The sequence below is a fragment of the Talpa europaea genome, assembly GCF_964194135.1.
Source record: "Talpa europaea genome assembly, chromosome: 6".
Taxonomy (NCBI): Eukaryota; Metazoa; Chordata; class Mammalia; order Eulipotyphla; family Talpidae; genus Talpa; species Talpa europaea.
Window position 1 is genome coordinate 92,659,671 of NC_140072.1, and position 24,146 is coordinate 92,683,816.

Genomic DNA, 24,146 nt, shown 5'->3' on the forward strand with positions numbered 1-24,146 from the left:
AAATAAAATATATTGGCCTCCCTCTGGCACAGGTGTTAAAGAGAGCACTATCAAGCTATTACCAGCCACAGCAGCTCCAGTTCAATCCCAAGCCAGGGAGCTGACCCACATGGCACAGCAGACCTCTTCTGTCTTACCTGATGCTCCCCTCAGCAGTGTATTGCAGTAGATCTGCTTGTTCTGCTCCCCACTCTGTCTCTGGTGAATCCTCTCACCCCACACACCTCTGGCCTATACCCCCGTTCTTGTATGCATGAATAAATAAATCTTTAAAAAAAACAAAATACATATCCTGCTAATGTACTATCTATGTGAATGCGAGAGCATATACCCTTGAACTTGCTGCATGGAGCTATGAAGCAGTTCTCCTCCAATATAATGTGCATTTAAGTTACCTGGGGATCTTGTTAAGATTCTGATTTTCTTCAGAGACAGAGTCTGTTCTGTAAGTCTAGGTAGGGCTGAACTTCTGCATCTCTGTGAACTCACAGATGATGTTAACACTCTCAGAGAATGACCACATTTTGAGTAGTATGAGCCTAAATGTCAGAAAGTGTCCTTTTAAATCCAGTATTACTCAACAAACTACTAGAGACTATTTTAAGCTTTAATACCAATAGGTATCCCCAAACGCACATCACCATTTTTCTTTGAAGATAATCCCCCTAGCTAAATTTATCTTTACTGAGTATCTGAAAGGTTAAAAATACTAACACTGAAACATCTTTCTTCTTATGTTTATGTGCTATGTCAGTGGGATTATTATTTCATAGGAAAGTGCCTTGTGTCAGATTTTGCTTGTCTTGTTCATCTAAAGAGAGAGGCACAGAACAGAATGTTCTTATCTCTTTGTATCTTGCTTATACAGTAAGCTGGTTCTAGGCTGTGGGGCTGCTTTGTTATTGAAGAGAATGGCCCTTCACTGGGATGGGTCTGTACCTCCCAGCTGTGCAGTCTGACACAGGAGCTCTCCCACCAAGGGGCTTGGGGAGCATGTGGTGAAGGTGCTGGAAAGGAGGTCACCCACTATTAAGGGAATGACTGGTTAAAAGTCAAAGCAAACTTGCAAGGCTAGGCTGGGTGCTGGGCACTTACTAGAAACTGTGTTCTCTACTAGGGAGTCCTCTGGGCCACAGAGATGGGAGATGGGAGATGGGAGATGGGAGATAGGAGACATCAAACTGCTTTCTGACTCAATGTGAGATTTTATGTTTTCAGTTTCACATATTTTCCAAAATAACCAGTTCTCTTTCTTGCTTTTCAGAGGAGTTATTTCCATGGTCATTTTGAAAATGACAGAAACCCAGGCTGGAGAATACCTACTTCTTATTCAGAATGAAGCTGTCAATTACACAATATTGTTTACAGTGAGTATAAGAAGTAAGTGCAGCTTGTTACCAGGTATTCAGAATATTCTAGAATTCACTAGTTTTGTTTTTTTATCAGCTGCTCTAGACGCAATATTTAGGTTTCCCTCCATTGATTAAATTCAGTGAATTGATTAAATTCACTTTGTCCATCCATATAACTTTTGGGGACTCTCTGACATGACTCATGGATGTTAGAATGAGCACTCTTAAAATCTAGACATCCTCTGCTCAGATCTCCCCCCATTTTTTTTTCCAGGTAGCTGACAGAAAAGAAATGGAAAACATTTCTTTTAGAAATATTTAGATCTATATACCACCTTTGGCAGGTCACTTAATCTCTTTGAGCCTCAGTTCCTTATCTGTACAATGGGGATAAAAATACATTGCTCACAAGATTATAAGACCAGAACTCTATGATGATGAAAATGTCTGTGTGCTCTGTCTAAATGATCATCATTGGCTACTTGTGACTGTTGATCATCCAAAAAGTGACCTGTGTGACTGAGGAACCAAAGTTTTAACTTTATTTAATTTTAATAAATTAAAACTTGAATTTAAATAGTGATGTGTAGCTAGTGGCTACTGTCCTTATACAAATGCCAGACCACTAGGTAAACTGTAAGAAATAATCCACTGTTCTTACCCAGAGAGGTAACTGTGCAATTGGCCAAACTGCCAACTAAATGTGTCTTCTGCCTTCTGCTTGTTTCCTCCTGATTCTGAAGCCTAAAAATAGCACAGATTCAGTGCTGTCCCTATGGACAGCTTTACCTTACTTGACAAACAAGGGCCAGAGGTGGGTGCATTTACTTAGGTCTAGCACCATTGGGGGCCAAAGCAGTGCTCCAGAAACTCCAGATTTATGCCATTTTAAATTAGGTGCCCTGCCTACATTGGTAAACTTTCCAGGTCCCCTTCTTCCTTGTCAGGGAGTCAGGGCTGTGGTGTGTGTGCGTCCAGCCTGCAGACATACCCCAGCTTAGTGATAACCACAACCCCCTTTGGGGGAGGTGTTTGCATGTTCCTTCTCCAGTCATCACAGCCATCCTGCCTTCACAGAGGTGAGAAAACCAACACACCCAGAGGTGTGGTCATGGGCAGAGAGAGAGGACCACAATTCGAGGCTGAGTTAGCAGTTCTACACTTTCTGCACCACACAGGCCTAGCTCTTGTGTGAGAATGCAGGGGCTTGCAGGGAGAACAGTAACTGAGGAGAGCACTGTGGCCAGCTAGAGTCCCAGAAGCTCATCTCACTGGGGCTGGGGCTGGGATATTATTTCTAAAGTCAGCCTAAAAGGCAAAATCAGATAAAGTAAAAATTTGTCAGGATTTGTTTTGAAAAGCCCTTAACTTTCTCTAAAGTGTGAGACTAGAACCCTAGAAGCTCAAAGGTCAGGAGGCACCTTTTGTTTCTCTTTGATTTCCGTCTTGCTCCCTGTCCCTTCCCCAGCTGCCTACCCTCCTCTGTATAAGTAAGTCTGTGCTTCAGGATGGAAGAGATAAGAGATTTCTGGCTTGCTGGCCATTCTCTTTTTCGCCCAGTGTTTATAGTTGAATTTGTGTAAGGTAAGTGGGTATTTGCTGTGTCTCTATTACACTTAAGGTATTTTCCTTTCACTTAAGATTTACCATGTAAAAATATAAGTAACATGTTTTTAACATTCTGGTGAGTGGTGGGGTTCAAAAAAATCTGGGGGGGAGACTTGGCAGAGGTCAAAGTGAAAAGATGAAAGGTTTAGTAAACCACAAATCCAGTATTAGCCAAGAGTATGGCAAGGTGGCTAAAAAGAAAATCTGAACTTTGGCAACATCCATGAAAACAAAATGTCTAGGTTAGGAAATTAGCGGAAGATTACTATTTTCAGTTCTACATTTTTTTTTCTGCATAAAAGAACTGGGGTGCAGGCCAGAGGTGCCAGGGTGGGGTTATGAGAGGATCCACTAGAGACAGAGAGGGGAGCAGAACAGGCAGATTTAATGAAATACACTGCTAAAGGGAGCAGCATGCAAAACAAGAAAGGTATGCTATGACATGTGGGTTAGCTCCTTGGCCGGCCATTGAACTCAGGCCTTCGAAGTGGGCCTTCTCTTTGGTAGTGCTGAGACTTAACCCCTAGGCCACCAGGGAGATCCTCTGTATTTTTTTTTTTTTTTTCAGATGAATGTTGACAAAACAGAACAACCAGGATCCTGACAAACTTGGAATTCTTTAAAATAGAAACAGCTGAAGGCATTGGAAACGTTTAGCATAGGGAAAGAAATACAGTATTTTGGGGACAAGAGTGATAACTTACAGTGTAATGTAGAGAAAATTCTTCTGGTATGAGTCAGGAAATCTGGACTAGATAGTTAAAATATATTGGATGATAATTATCTCCCTTGACCATAGTTTCTGATTTTAAATATTTGAAAAATATTCATGTGGAAGCAAGCTACTTTTTTTTTTTTAAAGATTTATTTATTTATTTGTTTGTTTGTTTATTTATTTATTTATTTATACAAGCACTGGGTATAGCCAGAAGCGTGGGAGGGTGAGAGAATTCACCAGAGTCAGAGCAGGGAGCAGAACAGGCAGATGACGAAACACACTGCTGAGGGGAGCAGCGGGCGGCAGGAGAGGTCTGCGCGACCCTCACCCAGTGGTCGGGGATCGAACAGGTGCTGCAGAGGCTGCGGGCAGTCTCGCAACCCAGCGCTCAACCGCTGCGCCACCGGGGAGGCCCAGCAAGCTACATTTTAAAAAAGAATTACTCTAGGAGATAGAAGAGACCAATGGTTTGAAATTCCAAAGAAAACAGTAAACACCACCACAAACTGGGAAGCGATATTTGCAATTTACAGAATCAACAAAGGATTAATAGTCTTGATATATAAAGAGATTCTATAAATCAATGAGAGAAAACTCAGTAAAAAATGAACAAAAAAACATGAATGGACTTTTCACTTTTAGAACATGACAGGAAATAGTCAATAAACATGTTAAATCTATAATTTAAAAATGCAGATTAAGCACACAGTGAGATACCATTTTATATCCACTAGATTGTTGAAAATTAAGAAATCTTGGTGAGTGTATAGATTAATGGGAAACCTTATGCCCTGCTCAGTATAACTACATTGGAAACCAGATTGTCATCATGTATAAAGCTGAATATGCTAATACCATATAAATCAGCAGTTCTGCTCCTAGGTATATTGTTAATCTTATATACCTATATCAGTAGGAATATACAGAATATTAATTGCACCGTTGTTGGTAGCAAAAAAATTGGCAACAACCCAAATGACCACTGCAAGAAAATGGAACAACAGTTTGTGGTATATGTACACAAGGGAATACTATATGACAGTAAAAAAAACAAACAAACCTGGAGTATAGCTACATGAAAACTATGGGTGATTTTTTCAAAATGTTGGATGGAAAAATGTACTTTTGGAAGATAGGGTATTTGGTAATATATCTTGAAGCTCAAAAAAAGCAAAGCAAATCAATTTATAGTTTAGGGACATATTGCTATGTGGTGCAAAGATTTTTAAAAGCATGGGAATGACAAACACAAAATTCAGGATAAAGGTTACCTAATAAGATTATGGTGGGGAGAAGCACAAAAATAGATTTAAAAGTATATATAAATATTCTGTTTATTGAGTTGAATATGGATTCATATGCATTTGTTTTTATTATTAAACTCCAAAAGTTACACCTCATATATTATTTTGTGCGTGTGTGTATATATATATGTTTATATTTTATATATATATTTACACACATATCTATCATGATATTTGTAAATAAAATTTATTGTAAGGAGGGAGATTGGTATTCAGAGTAGGTAAATTTTCTTTAAAGAGGAAAATGGTTTAAAAATGGATCTCCCCTTGGGTGGTAGTGAATTTCTATCCCTAATAGGGTCCAGATAGAAGTAGAAAGAAAGTTTATGTTGAGCACCATGGGAGTGAAAGTGGAGGGAAGGGGTGAGGTATAATGTTGCAACATGCACAGGAGGCAAAACTGAGCCTCTAAATTGTGTTCTAACCCCTACCTACTGCATCTCTGCATTTATAAATCAGTATATTTCTGCCTGTGTCCAGATAAAATTATGGGAAAGAAGTTGAGTCTCAAACAATATAGTATGGGTTTTAAGCTTTGTAATTTTCGATCCTCCAAAGAAATGTTCCAATTCACAGGGCCTGTGAAAATATTAACTTACTTAGCAAAAGGGGTTTTACAGATGTGATTAAGAATCTTGAGACAGGGCCTCCCCGGTGGCGCAGCGGTTGAGCGCTGGGTTGCGAAGCTGCCTGCGGCCTCTGTGGTGCCGGTTCGATCCCCGGCTGCTCCCCGGCCACCGGAGGAGGGTCCCGCATGGCACGCAGACCTCTCCTGCCGCCCGTAGCTCCCCTCAGCAGTGTACTTCGGTCCTTCTGCCTGCTCTGCTCCCCACTCTGGCTCTGGTGAATACTGTCACCCTCCCGCGCTTCTGACTGTACCCAGTGCTTGTATAAACAAAACAAAACAAACAAATAAATAAATAAACATGCCTCTATAAAAAAAAATAAAGTGGTTCTGCCACATTTAAAAAAAAAAAAAAAGAATCTTGAGACAGAGAGATTACCCTGAATTAGGCCAGAGAGCTTAATGCATTCAAAATGGTCCTAGCAAGGGAAAGAGGGAAGTGGAAAATGAGTGAAGGGAGGAGATGTGAAGGAAGCAGAGATTAGAGTGAGTTGAGTAGGAGGCCGTGAGCCAGGAAATTCAGAAAACAACAACTTGGAAAGTAGAAACAAAGATGCTCTTGGGTTCTAGTGGAGGAGCTTCTAGACAAAAATAAAATAAACTGTTATTTTTAATTTTCTTTTTCTTATGCATATCAATATTTATATTTTTACATGGCTTTACTCTATTTTGTTGTCTATAGATTTATGAAATACCAAAAAATTGGCAATAAATGTTAGATTTGGTTGAATTTAATGTTTTGAAGAAGAGGGGCTCTATTATTGTATGTATATTTGAAGGGAATAGAAAATACTACCATGGTATAAAATATTAACTTTTCGTGATGATGTAGAATCCTTCTTTAAGTGGCTGCTAAGACCATTATTTTTGTAATATTAAATTGTTAATCATTTATGATGCTCTAGGTACACTGCTTTACACATTAAGGAGACCTTACTTTAGGAAAATGGAAAATCAGGATGCCCTGGTCTGCATATCTGAGAGCATTCCAGAACCAACTGTGGAATGGGTGTTCTGTGATTCTCAGAGTGAAAGGTATGCCATGTGGTCAAGAGAACTGCTATGCTTACTTTACATTTTGGGTCTTTTTCTAATATAGTTGACATCACACTGGAAGTATGATGCATCATCATTTGAACAGGAAACTTTGGCTTCTAAGAGAATGACTAGTTAGACCACAGGGAGGTGATGGGAACTTTTAGTCAATCCTTCAACTGTGGGGCCCTTCCTGGATGTTCCACTACAAAATTAAGAGCCTTTTAAAATTATAGGATAGCTTCCTAAGCATCTGGCTGAGGGAAAAAAAGAAAGGTACTGGTTTTAGCTTGTAATTCCCTAGAAGTAAGAAATTCTCTACAAATAAATATCTCATTTGTGATTATTCTATTTATTTGGGAAAAGTGGCTTAATGTAGCTATTTAAAGATACAGAATCTATTGTGTCTAGTTTCTCTCCCTAACAAAATATTTTTGAGATTCATCCATGTTGTAGCATTATTTCAATGTTTTCTGTTTGTTGCAAAAGAGCCTTCTAGCAAATGGATAAACTGTATGGTGCTGATGGACATTTGGATGATTTGCAGGTTTTGGCTATTAAGACTTATGCTGCTATAAGTATTTACATCCAGGTCTTTGTGTGAACATATTGTTCACTTGCTTAATACCACTGGGTGTGGAATTGCTAACACATGTGATAAGTTCATATTTTACATTTTAAGAAATCAACATTTCTTACTGTCTTTTTAATTAAGACAAAATTTTAAATAAAATTTTAGTTTATTTGTACTCTCCTTCCAACTAGAAATGTTGAGCATTCTTACATGAAAGATCCATATTGTATGAGTGACCTTATGTAGAATTTCCAGTAAAGGCCAACTATAGAGACAAAAAGGCAGACCCGTGGTTGCCTGGGATGGAGGTGGGAACAGTGATTCACCGCTATGGGCGGGAAGACATTGTTTGAGTGATGGAATATCTAATACTTGATACTTGTGATAATTACACAATTCTATTCATGTATTAAAAGTCAGGTTGCTTACCCAGTGCATTTTATAGCATGGAAATTTTACTCCAATAAAACTATTTTAAAATTGAAAAAAAAAAAAAAAGATACAGAATCTGGCCTAAGTTTGAAATCCAGATGTGCTTCTTATCTGTGTGGCCCTCGGCAAGCTACCTTGACCTGTCCTTGCTGCATCAGAAAAAAGGGAAGGTCAAACGATTTACCTTATGAGATTGTGCTGACAATTAGATGGATTAATATATGTGAAGCACACAGAACCATGTCTGGCAGGAAAAAAAACATGTTTTCTTTTTCATTTGTGTCGTAGCTAAGTTCTCACAAAGTAAGAATTCATGCAGTTTGAATTAATTAAAATTACTGAACATTTATTGAAAAATGGGATTGAATAGATGGTGCAAAAGCAAACTATCAGGTTACAATGATATGAATATAATACCAAATTTTGGAGAGGAAAAAATAAAGAAGTACTGCAGATACATGTGTAATGTGTGCATAGAAAAAAAAATGAAAGATTGGAAACTTCGTAATAAAATATTAACAGTTGTTTCAGAGTGGTAAAATATGAATTATTTAAAATCTTTTGAATTTTTCTGTACTTTCCAAAATTTCTGCAACAAAAATTACTGTTTTCTTATAACAGTGATAATGATAATAATAAACCTTAAGGAATGATGCATAAACAAAAAAGAAGAATACACCTTACTACATGACAAATAGAAGCAGAGGGGCCCCGCAGATGTGTTTTCTGCTGAGCCTGAGAGGGAGGGACTCTGTCAAATCCAGAGATTTGGTTGATTTTCTGAGAGTGACCCCTCCACTTTCCTTCTTTGGGAACTTTTACAACTTTACACTCACTAGTTGTCCTCTCCTGTCGTCAGTGGAGAAGATGCCTACCTTGCTAAGCTGTGTATTAAATCTAATCATGATTTTCCTTTTCTGTTTTCTTCCCTGACCAATCACACCTGTCTTCTTAATTCTTTCTTTCTTGCTCTTTAAACAATTGCAGCAAAAACAAAGGAGGTTGTGAAACACGATTTTAAATTGATTTGCTATGTAATTCTCTCTAGTGTTATTCAAATTGTTGAGATAACCAGTAACTAAGTCATTCACCTCTGAACACTTCCCTGAAACCATAGATTTAGGCTTATTTAACTGGGACCTGCTTCTTTTTTGTGCTCTGCAACGAGATCTAGAACATTAAATTTTTGTTTTTTATATTTTAAGGGCAGGTTTATTAGGGAAAGGATGAAACAGTTAAAGACACTTGCATGGACACAAGCGGTCAGGAGGAGCTGCCCCAGCAGGGACAGGTGTGCTGAGAGAGGCCTGCATGGTTGCAGGCAGGTGGTCGTGAGGAGAGCTGCCTCTGCTGAGGAAGATCAGTGAGGAGAAATCCCAGCAGGTCCAGGTCATAGGCAGGCAGGGAGGCTGCTGCCCTGCAGAGAGTTGCTGAGAAGAGGCACCTGAATAGTCACAGGTGGGCAGACACAGTGCTGCCCTGAGCCAGTGCAGAGACTATCTTTGGAACAGTCATTTGTAATTTTAAAACATGTTACTTAAATGGGTATTTGTTTTCTAATTGCAGCTGTAAAGGAGAAAGTTCAGCTGTTGTTACAAAGGAGGAAAGTGTTCTTCATGAACTGTTTGGAACAGACATAAGTTGTTGTGCAAGAAATGAGCTGGGCAGGGAATGTACCAAGCTGTTCACAATAGGTAAGACCATAATATTGTGTGCTTCTGTTGTCAGTGTATACTCCTTAGACATGATCTGGAACAAACCATGACAACTTAGGTAATCATTCCACTTCAGAAATTCTATATAGTCAACCCTTCCTGTCCTTAGCTTCTGAATCTGGGGATTCAACCAACCCTGGATAGAAAATCCTTATTGTAGCTAGGCCTACAATGGTTGTATCTGTACTGAGCATGTACAGACTACCTTTATCCCAAATATCCCCTACATAATACAGTGTAACAACAGTTGCTGTAGCATTTACATTGTATTGGGTATTATAAGTAATCTAGAAATGATTTAATGTATAGGGGATGATATGAATAGGTCATATGCAAATTCTATACCATTTCATATAAGAATTCAATATCCATCATTTTTTTAAAAAGATTTATTTATGCATACAAGAGCTGGGGTACAGGCCAAGGGTGCCAGGAGGTGAGAGGATTCGCCTGAGACAGAGTGGGGAACAGAACAGGCAGACTGACTGAAAAACACTGCTGAGGGGAACAGCGGGTAAGGCAGAGGTCTGCTGTGCCATGTGGATTGCTCCCTGGCCGGCCAGGGATCGAACTCGTGCTGCAGAGGCTGCGGATTGCTTCATAATGCTGTGCTTAACCCCTTGCGCCTACAGGGAAGCCCCCATGATTTTTTTTAAAGTGTCTATGGGAGTCTGAACCAATCCCCCATAGATAATACAGAGGACTGACTACAGTTTCTTCATACCATTTTAAATGTAATTTAGATTCTGCAACTGATTTCTTCATAAAAGAGTTGACAATCTCTAAAAGATTCTTTTATTAAAGTGGTTAGTAACATTTGAGAGGACATTAAAATCTTTGTTTTTCAGAATGTTTGGGATATATTTATTGATGAGGAAAAATCACTTTTTTCTTACTCAAGATGTTTTGATCTTCTAGATTTAAATCAAACTCCTCAGACTACACTGCCACAATTATTTCTTAAGGTAGGGGAACCCTTATGGATAAGGTGCAAAGCTGTTCATGTGAACCATGGATTCGGGCTCTCTTGGGAATTAGAAAACAAAGCACTGGAGGAGGTAAGATATTGAGTTTTGTTCTAAAAATGCAGGAACAGTGACCTAATAGTCCAAGTTGAGATCATTAAAGTCAAATTCTGTTTTATTGAAATCTAGGGCAGCTACTTTGAGATGAGTACCTATTCCACAAACAGAACTATGATACGGATTCTGTTTGCTTTTGTATCATCAGTGGGAAGAAATGACACTGGATATTACACTTGTTCCTCTTCAGAGCATCCCAGTAAATCAGCTTTGGTTACCATCCTAGGTAATACAGGCTCTCAGATCATGTATATTTTATTTTTTAGTTGCTTTAGTGTGGAGTGTGAGGTGTGTACTATAAATTCTGGTTTCAATATAATGTTAGTAAAAAAAAGCTGAGAAAGAAACAAGTAGAATAGCTTTGCACATGAAAACTGCTCACTCCTTTCCTTTCAAGTTAAACCAGGCATGCGTGGATGCCATTCTTTGCACAGACCATATTATAATGTGTCCATCCATTTGTGGATTTCAGTGTTTCAACAGTCTGCAAGTTTCTTAAGGACAGGGACAATCCTTTATACCCTTGTAGCCCCAGAACCTGGCAGAGAGCCTGACACAAAATAGACATTTAATAAGTACTTGTTCTAAGAACTGAGATGGTAGTGGTCAAAGAGTGGGACAAGTAAATGGAATTTGGGAGGTGGAGGGAGGCAGGATTTGAAAATAACTACATTGAAGTAATTCAGATTAGGCAGTAGCTTTCAGCCATAATGAAAATGCTAAGAAATGAAGTGGTTCTCTTATCCAATTAATAAGGAAGTGTTCCAAAGGAAACCTTGTGAACATTGCTGGCTCGATTGCGCTGTGATTTGTGGCCTGAGGTTATTTTATGTGGAATGTGTCACTGAGAGAACCTACACTGTCAGTGGACTCCTGCCTAGTGTTTTCATGATTAGCCAGGCTGGAACCTGGCTTCAATCTCTTGTAATTATCTGCAAGATCTGTAGGTTTATTTATACATTTCACCGGGAGGATGGTCAATCATTTATACCCAATTCCTAAAATGAATCTTGATTCCAGAAGGTGTTGAGCTCAGGCATATAATTGGGGCTAGGACTCTCATTGGGCTATCAAATTCAGATGAATTTCTTACATCAAAATGATGGATAAAAATGTACTTTATCAATACATATGTATTTCCAAATGAATCTAATTATCTAATTTATAAATGCATTTTTTTTTTTGCAGAAAAGGGATTTATCAATGCTTCCAAATCAAGTGAAGATTATGATATTGACCAGAATGAAGAGTTTTGTTTTTCTGTCAGGTTTAAAGCATACCCACAAATCAGATGTACATGGACCTTCTCTCGAAAATCCTTTCCTTGTGAGCAAAGTGGCCTTGATGATGGGTACAGGTGAGAAGATCTGGAGCTGCAGGACCATCGCCATTCTTTTTTTTTTTTTTTTTAAGATTTATTTATTTATTTTTTACAAGAGCTGGGTACAGTCAGAAGCGCGGGAGGGTGAGAGAATTCACCAGAGCCAGAGTGGGGAGCAGAACAGGCGGACTGACGAAACACACTGCTGAGGGGAGCAGCGGGCATGGCAGGAGAGGTCTACGCGCCATGTGGGACCCTCGCCAGCCGGTGGGGGAGCAAACCGGTGCTGCAGAGGCTGTCCATTGCCATTCTTAGCACATCTCTTCTCTTTGCCCTTGAGAAGAGCAGTTTTGTATCATGTGTTTCTATATTGCTAAGTTGACATGGAAGAGGAGAAAACAGACACAAAGGTGAAGACATAGTAACAGTTTGATCATAAGTTCAGATAGCGTTAAGTACCACATGAAAACCAGAATTCTAGTAGTTGAGTAGGTTCTGTGGCGTTTTCTGAGTCACCAGGTCATTACTTCCTATTTGAGAGTATCCTGTAGCAGTACACAGAGTCCTCCCTAGTACATTTACAGATGGTTGCGGAAGTAAAACTCCTGAAAAACAGGAAAGCAGTACCTATAGGTGTATTACATTTTCAAAAAATAAATGCAGAAATAGCCCAATAGTAAATGCTGAAGGAAAATTTCATTTTCTGAGCATGGTACAACTGCATTCAAGGATGTCTTACGGGAGAAATGCTTTGTTCCTTCTTTAGAAAGTAAAAACAACTTTTTTCCTTACAGCTTCTTTAGCCATGACACTTCTTAGCTCTTAAAAAAAATACTGTGTAACATGGTTTCGGGCTAGACTATGAGTGACTGAGAGGTACTTGTCTCTCAAGCAAGTCAGTGATCTAGAATAAGTCATTTTTTCTCAACCTGTGGTCTTTAAACTTCTGTATAGGAATCATCTGGGCAAATGTTAGAAATGTGGATCCCTGGTTCCATATTCAGACAGGCTGAACCAAAATTGGGGCAAATGCCCAGATGCTACCTTTTTTTTTTTAAAGACTTTTTTATTTATGCATACAAGAACAGGGTACAAGCCAGAGGTGTAGGGGGTGAGAGGAATCATCAGAGACAGAGTGGGGAGAAGAACAGGCAGATTGACTGAAATACTTTGCTAAAGGGAGCAGTGGGCGAGTCAGGAGAGGTCTGCTGTGTCATGTGGATAGCTCCCTGGCCAGGGATTGAACTCGTGTCAGTGGCTGCGGATTGCTTCATAGGTTGCGTCTTAACCCCTTGTGCCACCAGGGAGGCCCCCAAGATGCTACATTTTTCATGAGAATCTCTGGTGATTCCTATCATGGGTCTAGGTCTATGCTGTGCAAATCAGTAAATGTCTACTGAGAACTTGAAATGTGGCTAATACAAATGGAGAAATGGAGTGTGTACCTGTACAGTAAACACTAGAGTTTGAAGACTTATTATTAAAAAAATATAAAATAACTCATTGCTAATTTTTATATTGACTTCATGACAGTATTTTGGATATATGAAGTAAAACAAAATTTAGTACTTTTACTTTTTTTATGTAACTAACTGAAATTTTAAAATTACAAGTGTAGGTTGCATGTGTGACTTGTGTTTCTATTGGATAGCACTGGTCAGATGCAGAGTAAGAGTTAAGTTCTTTTTTCACTTGACTCTTCACAGTATTTGTTTTCTGATTAAGGTACTATTCTTCCTACTTGAAAGTGATTTGAAACTGATACTTGTTTGCATTTTTAAAAAGAGTTGTAATACAGGATTGGCATGGAATCATCTACCTCTCTTACACAAGCCTAATTTATGTTCAAAACATTCATTTTTTTCCCAGGTAATTAAGAATGTAGTCTTTGGCCTGTGAACTGACTCCCCCATACTCAACAGGGTTACTCACCAGCAGCTTTGCTGACATCTTAGGCCAATTCTTTATTCTGGGTGCTGGCCTGTGCATTGGAGGATATTTAGCAGGATCTCTGTACTGGATGTCAGTAGCATCACCTCCCTGTTAGGACAATGAAAAATATCTCCAAACAGTGTCAGAGTTGCCTGTGACTGGGAACTACTGCCTTAAAAAGACCATTCCATTTTTATAAGCCCTTATTCTAAATTATCCCACTTCTGGACATTGAAGCCAGGGAGTCAGCCCCTCTCTTCCTAGTTGAATTGAAGACCAGAGGCCTGTGTTCAGGAAGATATTGTTGCTGTCACTTTTCTCTCCTTTCTTTATGTTGTGACCCAATGTCAGAGAAACTCTCCGTGCTATGGGATTCTCTTTTGAACCTGATTGAAAGAGGTAAAGGATTGAGTCAATTTAGTTCAACAAATATTCCTTTAATATCTTTTTAATGAGCTTAATGCTGTGAAGGGCTACCCAAGTAAATAAGGTAATATCTTTCTTCTTTCTCCCCCAAATTTACTCAGGCATATTTAAGTGCCAGAGGCCACCTAGGGGATCATTGCTCTTGTGCTGGTGACATCTGGCACAAAATCTCTAAAGATTTTACAGAAGCACTGATCAGAGAACCATGGCTCTGATATGTGGGTCATAGGCCAGTCTAGTGGGCTAGTTAATCCAGTCCATGACCACAGTCTGCACTACTGACCTCAGGTACTTACCCAATAGATGGGACCCAAGGAGGAAATCAGGACAGATCCTTACTCCTATGGTGTTTGGCGCCCCTCTCCTTTGTAAACAGCAGATAATATAGTGAATCTCTTTGTATGCTGAATCTCACCCGTGAGTTCTAGCTCCAATAGGATGGCACTCTGTCCATTTCTCTCTCCTGAACAAGGCCCAGTTCAGTCAGCAGGTGTTTAGTAAACCATCACTCTGAAAAACAATTCAAAGTGCCAAAGTATGAGCCAAAGATGAGTCTGTGGCATTGTCTTTGTATTGCAAGGACCACACACGCACATACCTTAACACTCAGCATTCTGTTTCAAAAGTTCTTGGAGAGCTACCATGTTTGTTAGTGATTATGGGCTATTTCATACACAATGCAAATGGAAGCTGGTGCCACCTTCACGAAAAAGGTGTTCAAAATATTGAACAAAAAAATCTGAACCTATCTCTGAGTACTCTAAATGCCCTTTGCTCACCACATTAGATCCCGTGTCACAGGGAGTGGCAGATATATTATAATTTAACTTCTTTTTAACATTTTATTATGAAAAGTTTCCAATTTTTGAATAAACTAAAAGAATAGTACAGTGAGCATCCTTACCCACCACCTAGAGTGGACAATTGAATCAATATACCTTTTGTTTGTGAAATAAAATATTTTAATCATGGTACAAGATATGACTTTATAACAAAGCAATGAGTTTTTTTTATGTAACTAAAAGATCTGTGTAATAACACTACTCCACAAAAAGCTTTGGTGTGGTCACAGCATGTACTCCAGAAGTCTTCCAGCTTCCTCACCTTCATAGCTTCATTTCTCTAATTTACTTCCTCAAATATCATACCCAAGTTTATTAGGGCTTGCCTTTGTGTGTTGACATTTTTTCCATTATAACTTTTCAGTTTGACTGATATACTGGTGTAAGTAAAGGTTTGAGAATATTTCATCCGCTAGTGTGGATTATTTCCTATCTCTTTAGATTTAACAATAAACACCAAATCTCCCTTAGTTTTTCCCATTTTCATGGTTAAGGAAAAAAGAAGCTTGTGGAGATTTTTAATTATTTAGTAGTTTCTTCTTAAAGATTCACCTTAGGCTTGCCCAATCTTTGTGTTTTCTCTTTCTCTGAAATATTTAATGTCTCAAATCTACAAATCTAAGCTTTGCCCAGAACAGGCATTCCTCAGCACTTACTGGTAAACTGCCACAGAGTCTTTGTGTGGGATCTGGGTGGTGATAAAGTATTCTCAGGAACAAATGAAAAAGCTGATTCTTAAATCAATAATTGATATAATACAGAAGCATGTTAAGTCTCTGTAGGAGGATTTTTTTTTTTTTCCAACGGAGTTGAGTTTTATGTGTGTACAGAAAAGGGTCATAGATGTTCGGGGAGTATAGTGAGATACCAGGGAACCCTGGTATCGCCCTCTTCTCTTCTGCTGTTAGTGGTCATGGTCAAGTGCCTTTTTTCCCAAAGACCCCTCTCAGTCATAGGTTACAGTTCCCTCATTTGAAGCTGCTTGCTGAGAACAGAAGAAATTTATTTGAGCTCTTACTGTATGCCAGATGTTACAGATCACCTCATTTAATCATCATGATTCTATTTTATGATACTTGCCCAATCACATAAGGCACAGTCAACAGCCTCTGCCACCTTCTGTTTTCTGAAATTGATTAACGAGAGAAATCACACCAATAATTTCACCTCCAGAGATTACATTTATGTCACCACCATGATAGAAACATCAATAGAAATTTTTGTACAAACATGATACTGTGTTATTTTGTGTTCTGATTTTTCACTTAAAATATAACATAAGTATCTCTGTTACTAAGCATTATTACCATTGAAAGGGTCGGCAGAGAAAGATGAGAATGACAGAATAAGTTTAAAGGGGGGCTCTTTTGTGTTCCTGGGTATAATTCGCGGGCCCAAGGTGGGGGTCAGTGAAGTCGGGAACCCATTGTCAGGGGAAAGCAGGTTTTTATAGGATGGGCAGAGGGAAACTGGGCTTGCAGGTGGGGGAACTGGTTTGATGAGGAACAGAGTTGTTTTCTGATGGTATCAGCAGGCCCTCATTCTCGCCCCTGGGTGGGCTTCCTAGATGGGCTTCCTCATTCTCGAGGGGACATCTGGGCCCTTAGTCTTCAATGTTCAGTGATGGTTCCTCTTAGGTCAGTCAGGATTTTCCAGCAGGCGCTGGTGGGGAGTGGGGAGCCATGGGGCCTGGTTGAGCAAGATACCAGATGTCTTTTCACCCTAGTGACTCTGGCTCCCGCCACACCTTTCATGCCAACCTGTTTACTTATATAGGAAAAGGGGGCAACGAGTCTAGTCTGGCTACTTCCTGCTGAATGGGGGCAGCGTGGGGTGAAGTAGGTATTAGGTGGCATGAGGGTCTTGGCTGGGCAGCTGAGGGTAGGGGTGGGGCAGCAACTGGTTGAAAGTGGTTGTGGTCATCCACTGAATCTGGGATTGAATGAACTTGATCAGGCAAGGAGCAAAGAGAAAAAACAGGCATATTTGTACCAATGGCCCTACCAAAGGTAAGAACCAAGAGGACAGTGGGTGGCTCAACCAGGCCCACCCTTGATTGGGGCCCCCGGCTTTGGCTAAGTCTGTGGTGAGTTTGTTGAGGTGGTCTATAGTTTGTTCCACCAAACCTGATTTATTAATATAATAGCAGCACTCTTTCCTTAGGAATAAGCATGTGCCCCCTTTTTCTGCAGTCAGTAGATCCAGTGCTCGCCGGTTCTGGAGCGTGGCCTGAGCCAAGGAAGTCAGTTGTCTCTGGAGGGAGGCCAGCGAGCTAGCTGTGTTTTCTTTAACGATTTGAAGTTGTTCTGCCAATTGCTGGTTTGTCCTGAGATTATGACTCAGAGCCCCTCCTGCTATTCCTGCCAAAGCCGCTGAGGAGACCAGGCTGATCTCAACTATGAGGGGAAGGCAGACTGCTCTTTTATGGCGGGCTGAATGGAGGAGCCCTGCCAGTTCACCTTGGCCATATAGGGTCAGCTGGGGAACCAGAATGGCTGGGATGCAAGGTCCTGGGATAGTCGTTGTGACACTGGAATCCAGGGTGCCATTACACCACAGGACGGTGTTATTGGGAGCAGCTATTATGAAGTTAAAGGCGATGTTAGTTGCACAGGGGAAGGACGAGACTCCTGGTGTCAAGGCAGAGGAATCGGGCCAAAAAAAAGACTAAAGGAACCGGGTCCCTATGTAGGTCAGATGTTACTGGGCCCCACAATGGAGAGGTGATGTTAAGGGGCTCCTCTGAGTGGTGGGCACCAGGGGCAGTGGCATTGACGGGGATTGCAGCTAACAATGGTCATTTCAGGGAAGCGCAAAGGAAGCAGTGCGACACGCTTAAGCCTGAGTTTGATGGTTGAAGAAGGAGAGAGATTGATCTAGGAGAGTCAGCCATGAGGCATGGGCCCGTGTGTGGTGGGGCGCGTCTGGTTGGATAAGCTGGCTCTGTAATGTTTTTTCCTGGTGTAAGATGTCCTGGGCTATTACCACCGAGCTGTTTGGTGAGGGGACCAGTTATCTGAAGATAAGGAATGAGGCCTTTGGATACTGGGGCGTCATCCTGTTGTATACCTTTGTGTGTCTTCCACATAGCATCCCAGGGGTCTGATATACTGATATACACCTGTTACCCCCAGCCCCCAAGCATGGATTTGATGTTGCAGCCAGAATTTACTCTATGCATTGAACACGACCAATAAGGGCAGCCCCCATAGTCTGGGTAGTCATTGACACAATAGGGGTGCTTTTGATCATAGGTAAAGCAGAGCATGAGCTCACTGGTCATGAATGGTTGAGTGTTAGAAAAGTCGATCGAACCAGTGAGCAGCATCCCTGGGGAGGGCAGTCAGCTGTTCCAACTGAGTGTGTAGTCTGGGTGGAACCGGATACGAATGTTTCACGTACCTTGAACTTCCATATCATGGGGACTTTGTCTGGGAGGCTGATGAGAAATGAGCAGCCGAGTAGGGCCCAGAGGAGTAGAGACATACCAGTCCATGTTTGGGGCCCACTTAACCCAAGACAGGTGGTGCCAGGGTGGTTGATCTGCAACCTTAACTGCAGTGGGGGTGATGAGAATCACTGTGTGGGGTCCGGTCCACTGCGGCTGGAGCGGCTTTGAGAGGTCCTGTAGCAACACACCTGATCTCTGGGGTGGACAGGATCCCCCCAGGTGGGTGGGGCCGGCTGAGGTCTGGGTAGGAACTGGTCTGTGTGTTCCTGGAGAAGCTGTCTGAGAAGAGAAAAGTAAGGGAGATATCCAGCCAAAAGCATGGGCTGGACTGGCAGGTCGTGATTAATCAGAAACCGGCGTCCATACATGAGCTCGAATGGGCTAAGGTGAAGTGGGCTCCACGGGGTTGCCAAGGCAGTGACTCTACCCAGGATTTCCAGAGTTCGAAAGACAGCATGGAGAGGTGGTCCTTTAGGAGCCGGTTGGTGCGCTCCACCTTACCCGATGGCTGCGGCCAGCATGGGATGTGGAGTTTCCAGGAAATGCCCGGTGACTCAGATACCTGTTGGGTCACTTTGGAAACGAAGGCCGGACCATTGTCGACTGTAGTGAGTTAGGCAGACCAAAGCGAGGAATAATGTCATTAACCAGGGCTTCTGTGACGACCTGTGCTGTTTCCTGGGTTGCCGGGAATGCCTCGACCCATCCTGACATAGTGTCTCCCAGGACCAGGAGGTAGGGGACTTTCTCGTGTTTGGGTGTGTGTGTGAAGTTGATTTGCCAGTCCTGGCCTGGTAAGTAGCCTCTCAGCGGATGAGCCACAAAGTTGGGCGGCCTTAGCACCCCTTGGGGGGACACCCTAGAGCAAGTTTGACATTTAGAGCAGACTTCCCCCACCACTTTGGACAGGGAAGGGTGAAAAAAGAGAGGCTTTAGGAAATGTGTTAGGGACCGCGACCCAATGTGGAGAGTGAAGTGTATTTGTTCGATGAGTGTGGGTGCCAGGTCCTGGGGAAGGGCCAGTCTGTTGTCAACCACTATCCATCCCTTCGCGCCCATGGAACCCCCTCTGGCCAGCAGGAAGTGAGACTTCTGTGGGGTGTATGAAGGTGTCAGTGTGGGGACTCAAAGGAACAGGAGAGGGGCTACTGGGTGGCAAGTAGGGCCTGTGAAGGCCCTGGCGGTCACATCAGCTTTGTTGTTGCCCTCTGAGAAGGAGGAGCGGTCCAACTGATGTCCCTTACAGTGTATGATGGCAGCTTCCCTTGGCAGGCCCAGGGTTTCCAGGAGCTTAAGAATAAGTTTGGCATTAATGATAGGGTTACCTTTTGTGGTCAGGAAACCCTGTTCCTCCCAAATGCCCGCGTGGCTGTGAGCTATCAGGAATGCATATTTGGAATCCATGTAAATGTTGACCCGTTTATCCCAGGCTATGGTCAGGGCCCTGGTTAAGGCTATTAGTTCGGCTTTTTGGGAGGTGGTGCCCTCAGGCAGCAGGGCGGCTTCAGCTACTTTGTCGAGGGTGACAACAGCATAGGCCGCTCTCCTCTTCCCTTCCCCACCTATAACAGAACTCCTGTCCACAAAGAGGGTATGGTCAGGCTCAGGGAAGGGAATGTCATGGAGGCTGAGACAAGATGCCTGTGTATCCAGTACCTCTGGGCAGGAGTGTTCAGGAGAGGGGTTGTCAGGGCGAGGCAACAGTGTGGTCGGATTTAGGGCTGAAGATTGGCTCAGCGTCAGGGCAAGATTTTCAATAAACAAAGTGTGGATGTTAAGGACCCTAGAGGGAGTAAGCATGGATAGAGAGTGGTGAGTGAGGAGGTCCTGTAATCTGTGGTGAGACTTTACAGTGATAGGTTGGTCAAGGGTGAGTTCAAGGGCCTGTCGTGCGAGGAGGGCAGCTGCCGCCAGGGCCCGCAGACAGGGCTGCCGTCCCCTAAAAGTGAGGTCCGTCTGTTTGGATAGATATGCCACCGGGCGGTCTTGGGGGCCCACTGGTTGGACTGAGACCCCCAGTGTAATGCCCTGATGCTTGACCATGTAGAGTGTGAAGGGTTTGTTAGGATTCGGTAGTGCAAGGGCGGGAGCTTGGAGTAGGGGGGCAGATTGGAGGAGAAGGAACGCTTAGTGGGCCTCCCCGGGGTTAGTCAGGGGGCCTTCAGGAGAGGTGCGGGCCATATTTTGTGAGGGTTCGCAAGGAGGGCATAGTTGAGGACCCAATGTCGGAAGAAGCCTGCCAGCCCCAGGAAAGAGAGAATTTCTTCGGCTGATTGTGGGGCCTTAAGGGCTCAAATCGCCACCTTCCTATCAACAGTCAATTGTGTTGTGGTGGGTGTCACGTGGAGATCAAGGTATGTGACCACTGGTGTGGATAGTTGGACCTTGGAGGGGGAGACCCTGTAGCCCTTGGACCCCAAGAAGTTTAGGAGGGTGGCGGTGTGTGAGAGGGATAGTTCCAGGGTCGGGCTGCAGAGGAGGAGGTCGTCTTCGTACTGGAGAACAACGGAAGGGTGAAGAGTGATTGTTGGAGGTCTTGGGCTAGGGCCTGACCGAAAATGTGGGGGCTGTCTCAGAACCCCTGAGGTAAGACTGTCCAAGTGAGCTGACGTGAAGTGTGGGTGTCTGGGTCCTCCCATGTGAGGGCAAACAGAAAGTGACAAGCAGGATGGAGAGGGATAGTGAAAAAGGCATCCTTCAAGTCTAGAACTGAAAAGTGGGAGGGAGAAGAAGGGATGTGAGACAGGAGAGTGTAGGGATTGGGAATGACCGGGTGGGTAGGGATGACGGCCTCGGTAATTGCCCGCAGGTCCTGAACTAGGTGGTAGGACCCATCGTGCTTTTTTTTGTTTTTTGTTTTTAAGATTTATTTGTTTATTTATTTATTTATACAAGCACTGGGTACAGTCAGAAGCGCAGGAGGGTGAGAGAATTCACCAGAGCCAGAGCGGGGAGCAGAAAAGGCAGAAGGACCGAAGTACACTGCTGAGGGGAGCAGCAGGCGGCAGGAGAGGTCTGCGCGCCACGTGGGACCCTCCTCTGGTGGCCGGGGAGCAGCCGGGGATCGATCTGGCGCCACAGAAGCTTTGGGCAGCTTTGCAACCCAGCGCTCAACCGCTGCGCCACCGGGGAGGCCCTCCCCATCGTGCTTTTTAAGCGCCAGGATGGGTATGTTGCAAGGGGAGTTGGTGGGGACTAGCAAGCTGGTGGAAAACAAGCGTTCAATGATAGGTTTGAGGCCTCTCTGGTGGGTCGGGGAAAGAGGAAACTGAGAGCGAAAGGGGAAGGCGGTGGGGTCTTTGAGGGAGATGATGATTGGTTGGTGGTGGGAAGCTACAACCGGTGTGGAGATGTCCCAAACCTGGGGATTGACAACCTTCGGGTCTATAGGGCAGTCATGGGAGTGTGGGACTTCTGTAAGAGATAATATTAGGGCCACAGAAGGATCATGGAAAGACAGAGTGGCCCCCAATTTAGTCAGGAGGTCCCGTCCCAAAAGCGGAGATGGACAGGCAGGCATGACCAGGAATGAATGCACCACGGGTTTCCCATCCACAATGCATGGAAGCAGCCCCGTGGTGCTGGGCTGAGAGGGTTGGCCGTCTACACCCATAACAGAGACCTGGGAAGCATAGGTGACACCCGAGTAGGAAGGGGGAACAGAGTAGGTGGCCCTGTGTCCACAAAAAGGAGATGGACTTACCTTCTACCTTGACCTTCACCCTAGGCTCCTCGAAGATGATGGGGGTCGATGGAGCCAGGTCCCGTCAATCTTCAGTCGCCAGACCCAGGGCCGCCCCTGAAGTGGGAGTGAGAGGTGGAGGGACTGTCCCCCATGGTCCGGCACCGAGGGGCAGTTGCTTCTCCAGTGTCCTGCTTGACCACAGTTGGGGCATAGCTTGTCCGGGCATCTGGGGTTTGGGCAGTACTTTGACCAGTGGCCTTGCTGGCCACACTTGAAGCAGGCTCTGGGAGGCTGTCGTGACCCCAGGTGTCCTGCTGCGGGTGTCCAGCGGGTGTCCATTGAGAGGAGCCGGGGGTAAGGGCCTCAAGGCAGCAATTAAGGCTTGGTTAGCCTGTGTCTGGAGGCTGACCTGCATCTCCGCCTTTTTGCTTGGACCGTGCCTCCCTCTCAGCCTTTTCCTGCTCCTCCTGGTAATTGAACACTTTAAAGGCCATGTTCACAGGGTCCCGGACAGGGGTCTCAGGACCGTCCTCCACCCTTTTAAGTTTTCTCCAGATATCTGGGGCCGACTGAGAGATAAAGTGAGTAGCTAAAATGGTGGCTCCCCCGGGGGACTCGGGGTCTATGCGGCTATATTTGCACAGACCCTTTGTAAGGTGGCTAAGAAATGTCACCAGATTTTCAGAGGGGAGCTGGGTTATTTCCTGCATGTGGTCATAATTGACAAACTTGTTAGTCGCCGCCTCAAGCCCCGCCACTATGTAGGTAATGAACCTGTCCCTGTGCTCCCTGCCTCGGTGCCCCGCATCGGTATCTAGTTGATGGTCCCAAGCCGGGGTCTGTTGGGAAGCAACACATCAGCCGGACATGGTCCCCATGATTTTGGGCTGCTTGGTACATCCTATCTCCCTCTTCGGGGGTGAGAGAGGAAGAGAGAATAACATGGACGTCTTGCCAGGTGAGGTGGTAAGTCTGTGTGAGATAGCTTGATATAGGAGGAGGGATCATCAGTGTAAGAGCGCAGCCTTTGATTGATTTGAGAGAGCTCAGAGAGCGAGAAGGGAACATGGACTCGACCAGACACTCAGCTCCCGCCACCTCCTGGAGGGGGGCAAGGGTTGCTGCCCCCTGTCTGGCCCAGGTGTGGTGGTGGGGAGAGATCGATGGGGAGGGTTGAGGCCACCCTGGATTACAAGGATAGGGAGGAGGGAAGTCAGCAGGGGGAGGCATCGTGGTTGAGTGGGTGTGGGGGCGCTGTGGGAGGGCCAGAAGGGAGATCTAAAGGATCAGAGGAGGCTGAAGCTGGATCAGAGTTAGGCGAAGGGGCCTCTGGATTTTGGGAGGAGGACAGGGTGGAGGAGAAGGAAGAGGGGCTACCATGGGCAAGGAGAGCTTGGAAAATGTGACAGGACTCAAGAAGGGAGGGATGGGAACGCAACAGAGAGAAAGCCTGGGCATATGGAATTTCTGCCCATATTCCCATGCACTGGCAAAAGTTATGAAGGTCCCTGAGGATATTAAATCAAATGTGCCATTGTCCGGCCACCTGGACTCATTGTCCAGGGGATATTGAGGCCAAAGAGAGTTGCAATAAAAAATAAGATATTTTGGCCGGATATCTTGTTCCAGGCTTAAGGCCTGGAGGGAGGCCAGAAGATAGCCAAGAGGCATGTGGGATTTGATTTTGGAATTTGAGGAGCCCATGCCTGGTTACCACCCCCAGCGGCTCAGAACTTGGAGGTCTTTGGAGGCTGGTCTGGCGTCCCAGGCAGGACTCCAATAGACTGGATTAGGCACGGGCCAGGTCCCGGACATATCTGGGGACCAGACACCGCTCAGCGGGAGGAACGCCGAGAGGGAGAAGCAGATGTCTCCAGGTCTCCCCCTGGAGGGATTAGGAACAGGCCACCGATCATTATGGGCGTCCCCAGAAAGAGTTGGTGGGAGTTGGACCTGGACTGGCATGGGCTCACGGCTTAAGGACAGACCCGGCTAGGAACTGAGCCTATTGGAGCCTACTCCGGTAGGAGGGGCTGAGGAGGAG

General features: G+C 43.9%; 1 protein-coding gene across 1 annotated transcript in view; it reads left to right on the forward strand.

Annotated features, from left to right (window-relative positions):
• FLT3 (fms related receptor tyrosine kinase 3) overlaps positions 1-24,146 on the forward strand; it is a gene marked incomplete at its 3' end in the record, with an annotated part of 92,529 nt that overhangs the window by 29,257 nt on the left and 39,126 nt on the right. The window contains exons 4-9 of the mRNA XM_084235957.1: positions 1,265-1,380; positions 6,513-6,642; positions 9,215-9,342; positions 10,282-10,421; positions 10,518-10,671; positions 11,634-11,802. Coding sequence (XP_084092083.1) covers positions 1,265-1,380; positions 6,513-6,642; positions 9,215-9,342; positions 10,282-10,421; positions 10,518-10,671; positions 11,634-11,802 — 837 coding nt within the window. The remainder of the gene's footprint in view (positions 1-1,264; positions 1,381-6,512; positions 6,643-9,214; positions 9,343-10,281; positions 10,422-10,517; positions 10,672-11,633; positions 11,803-24,146) is intronic.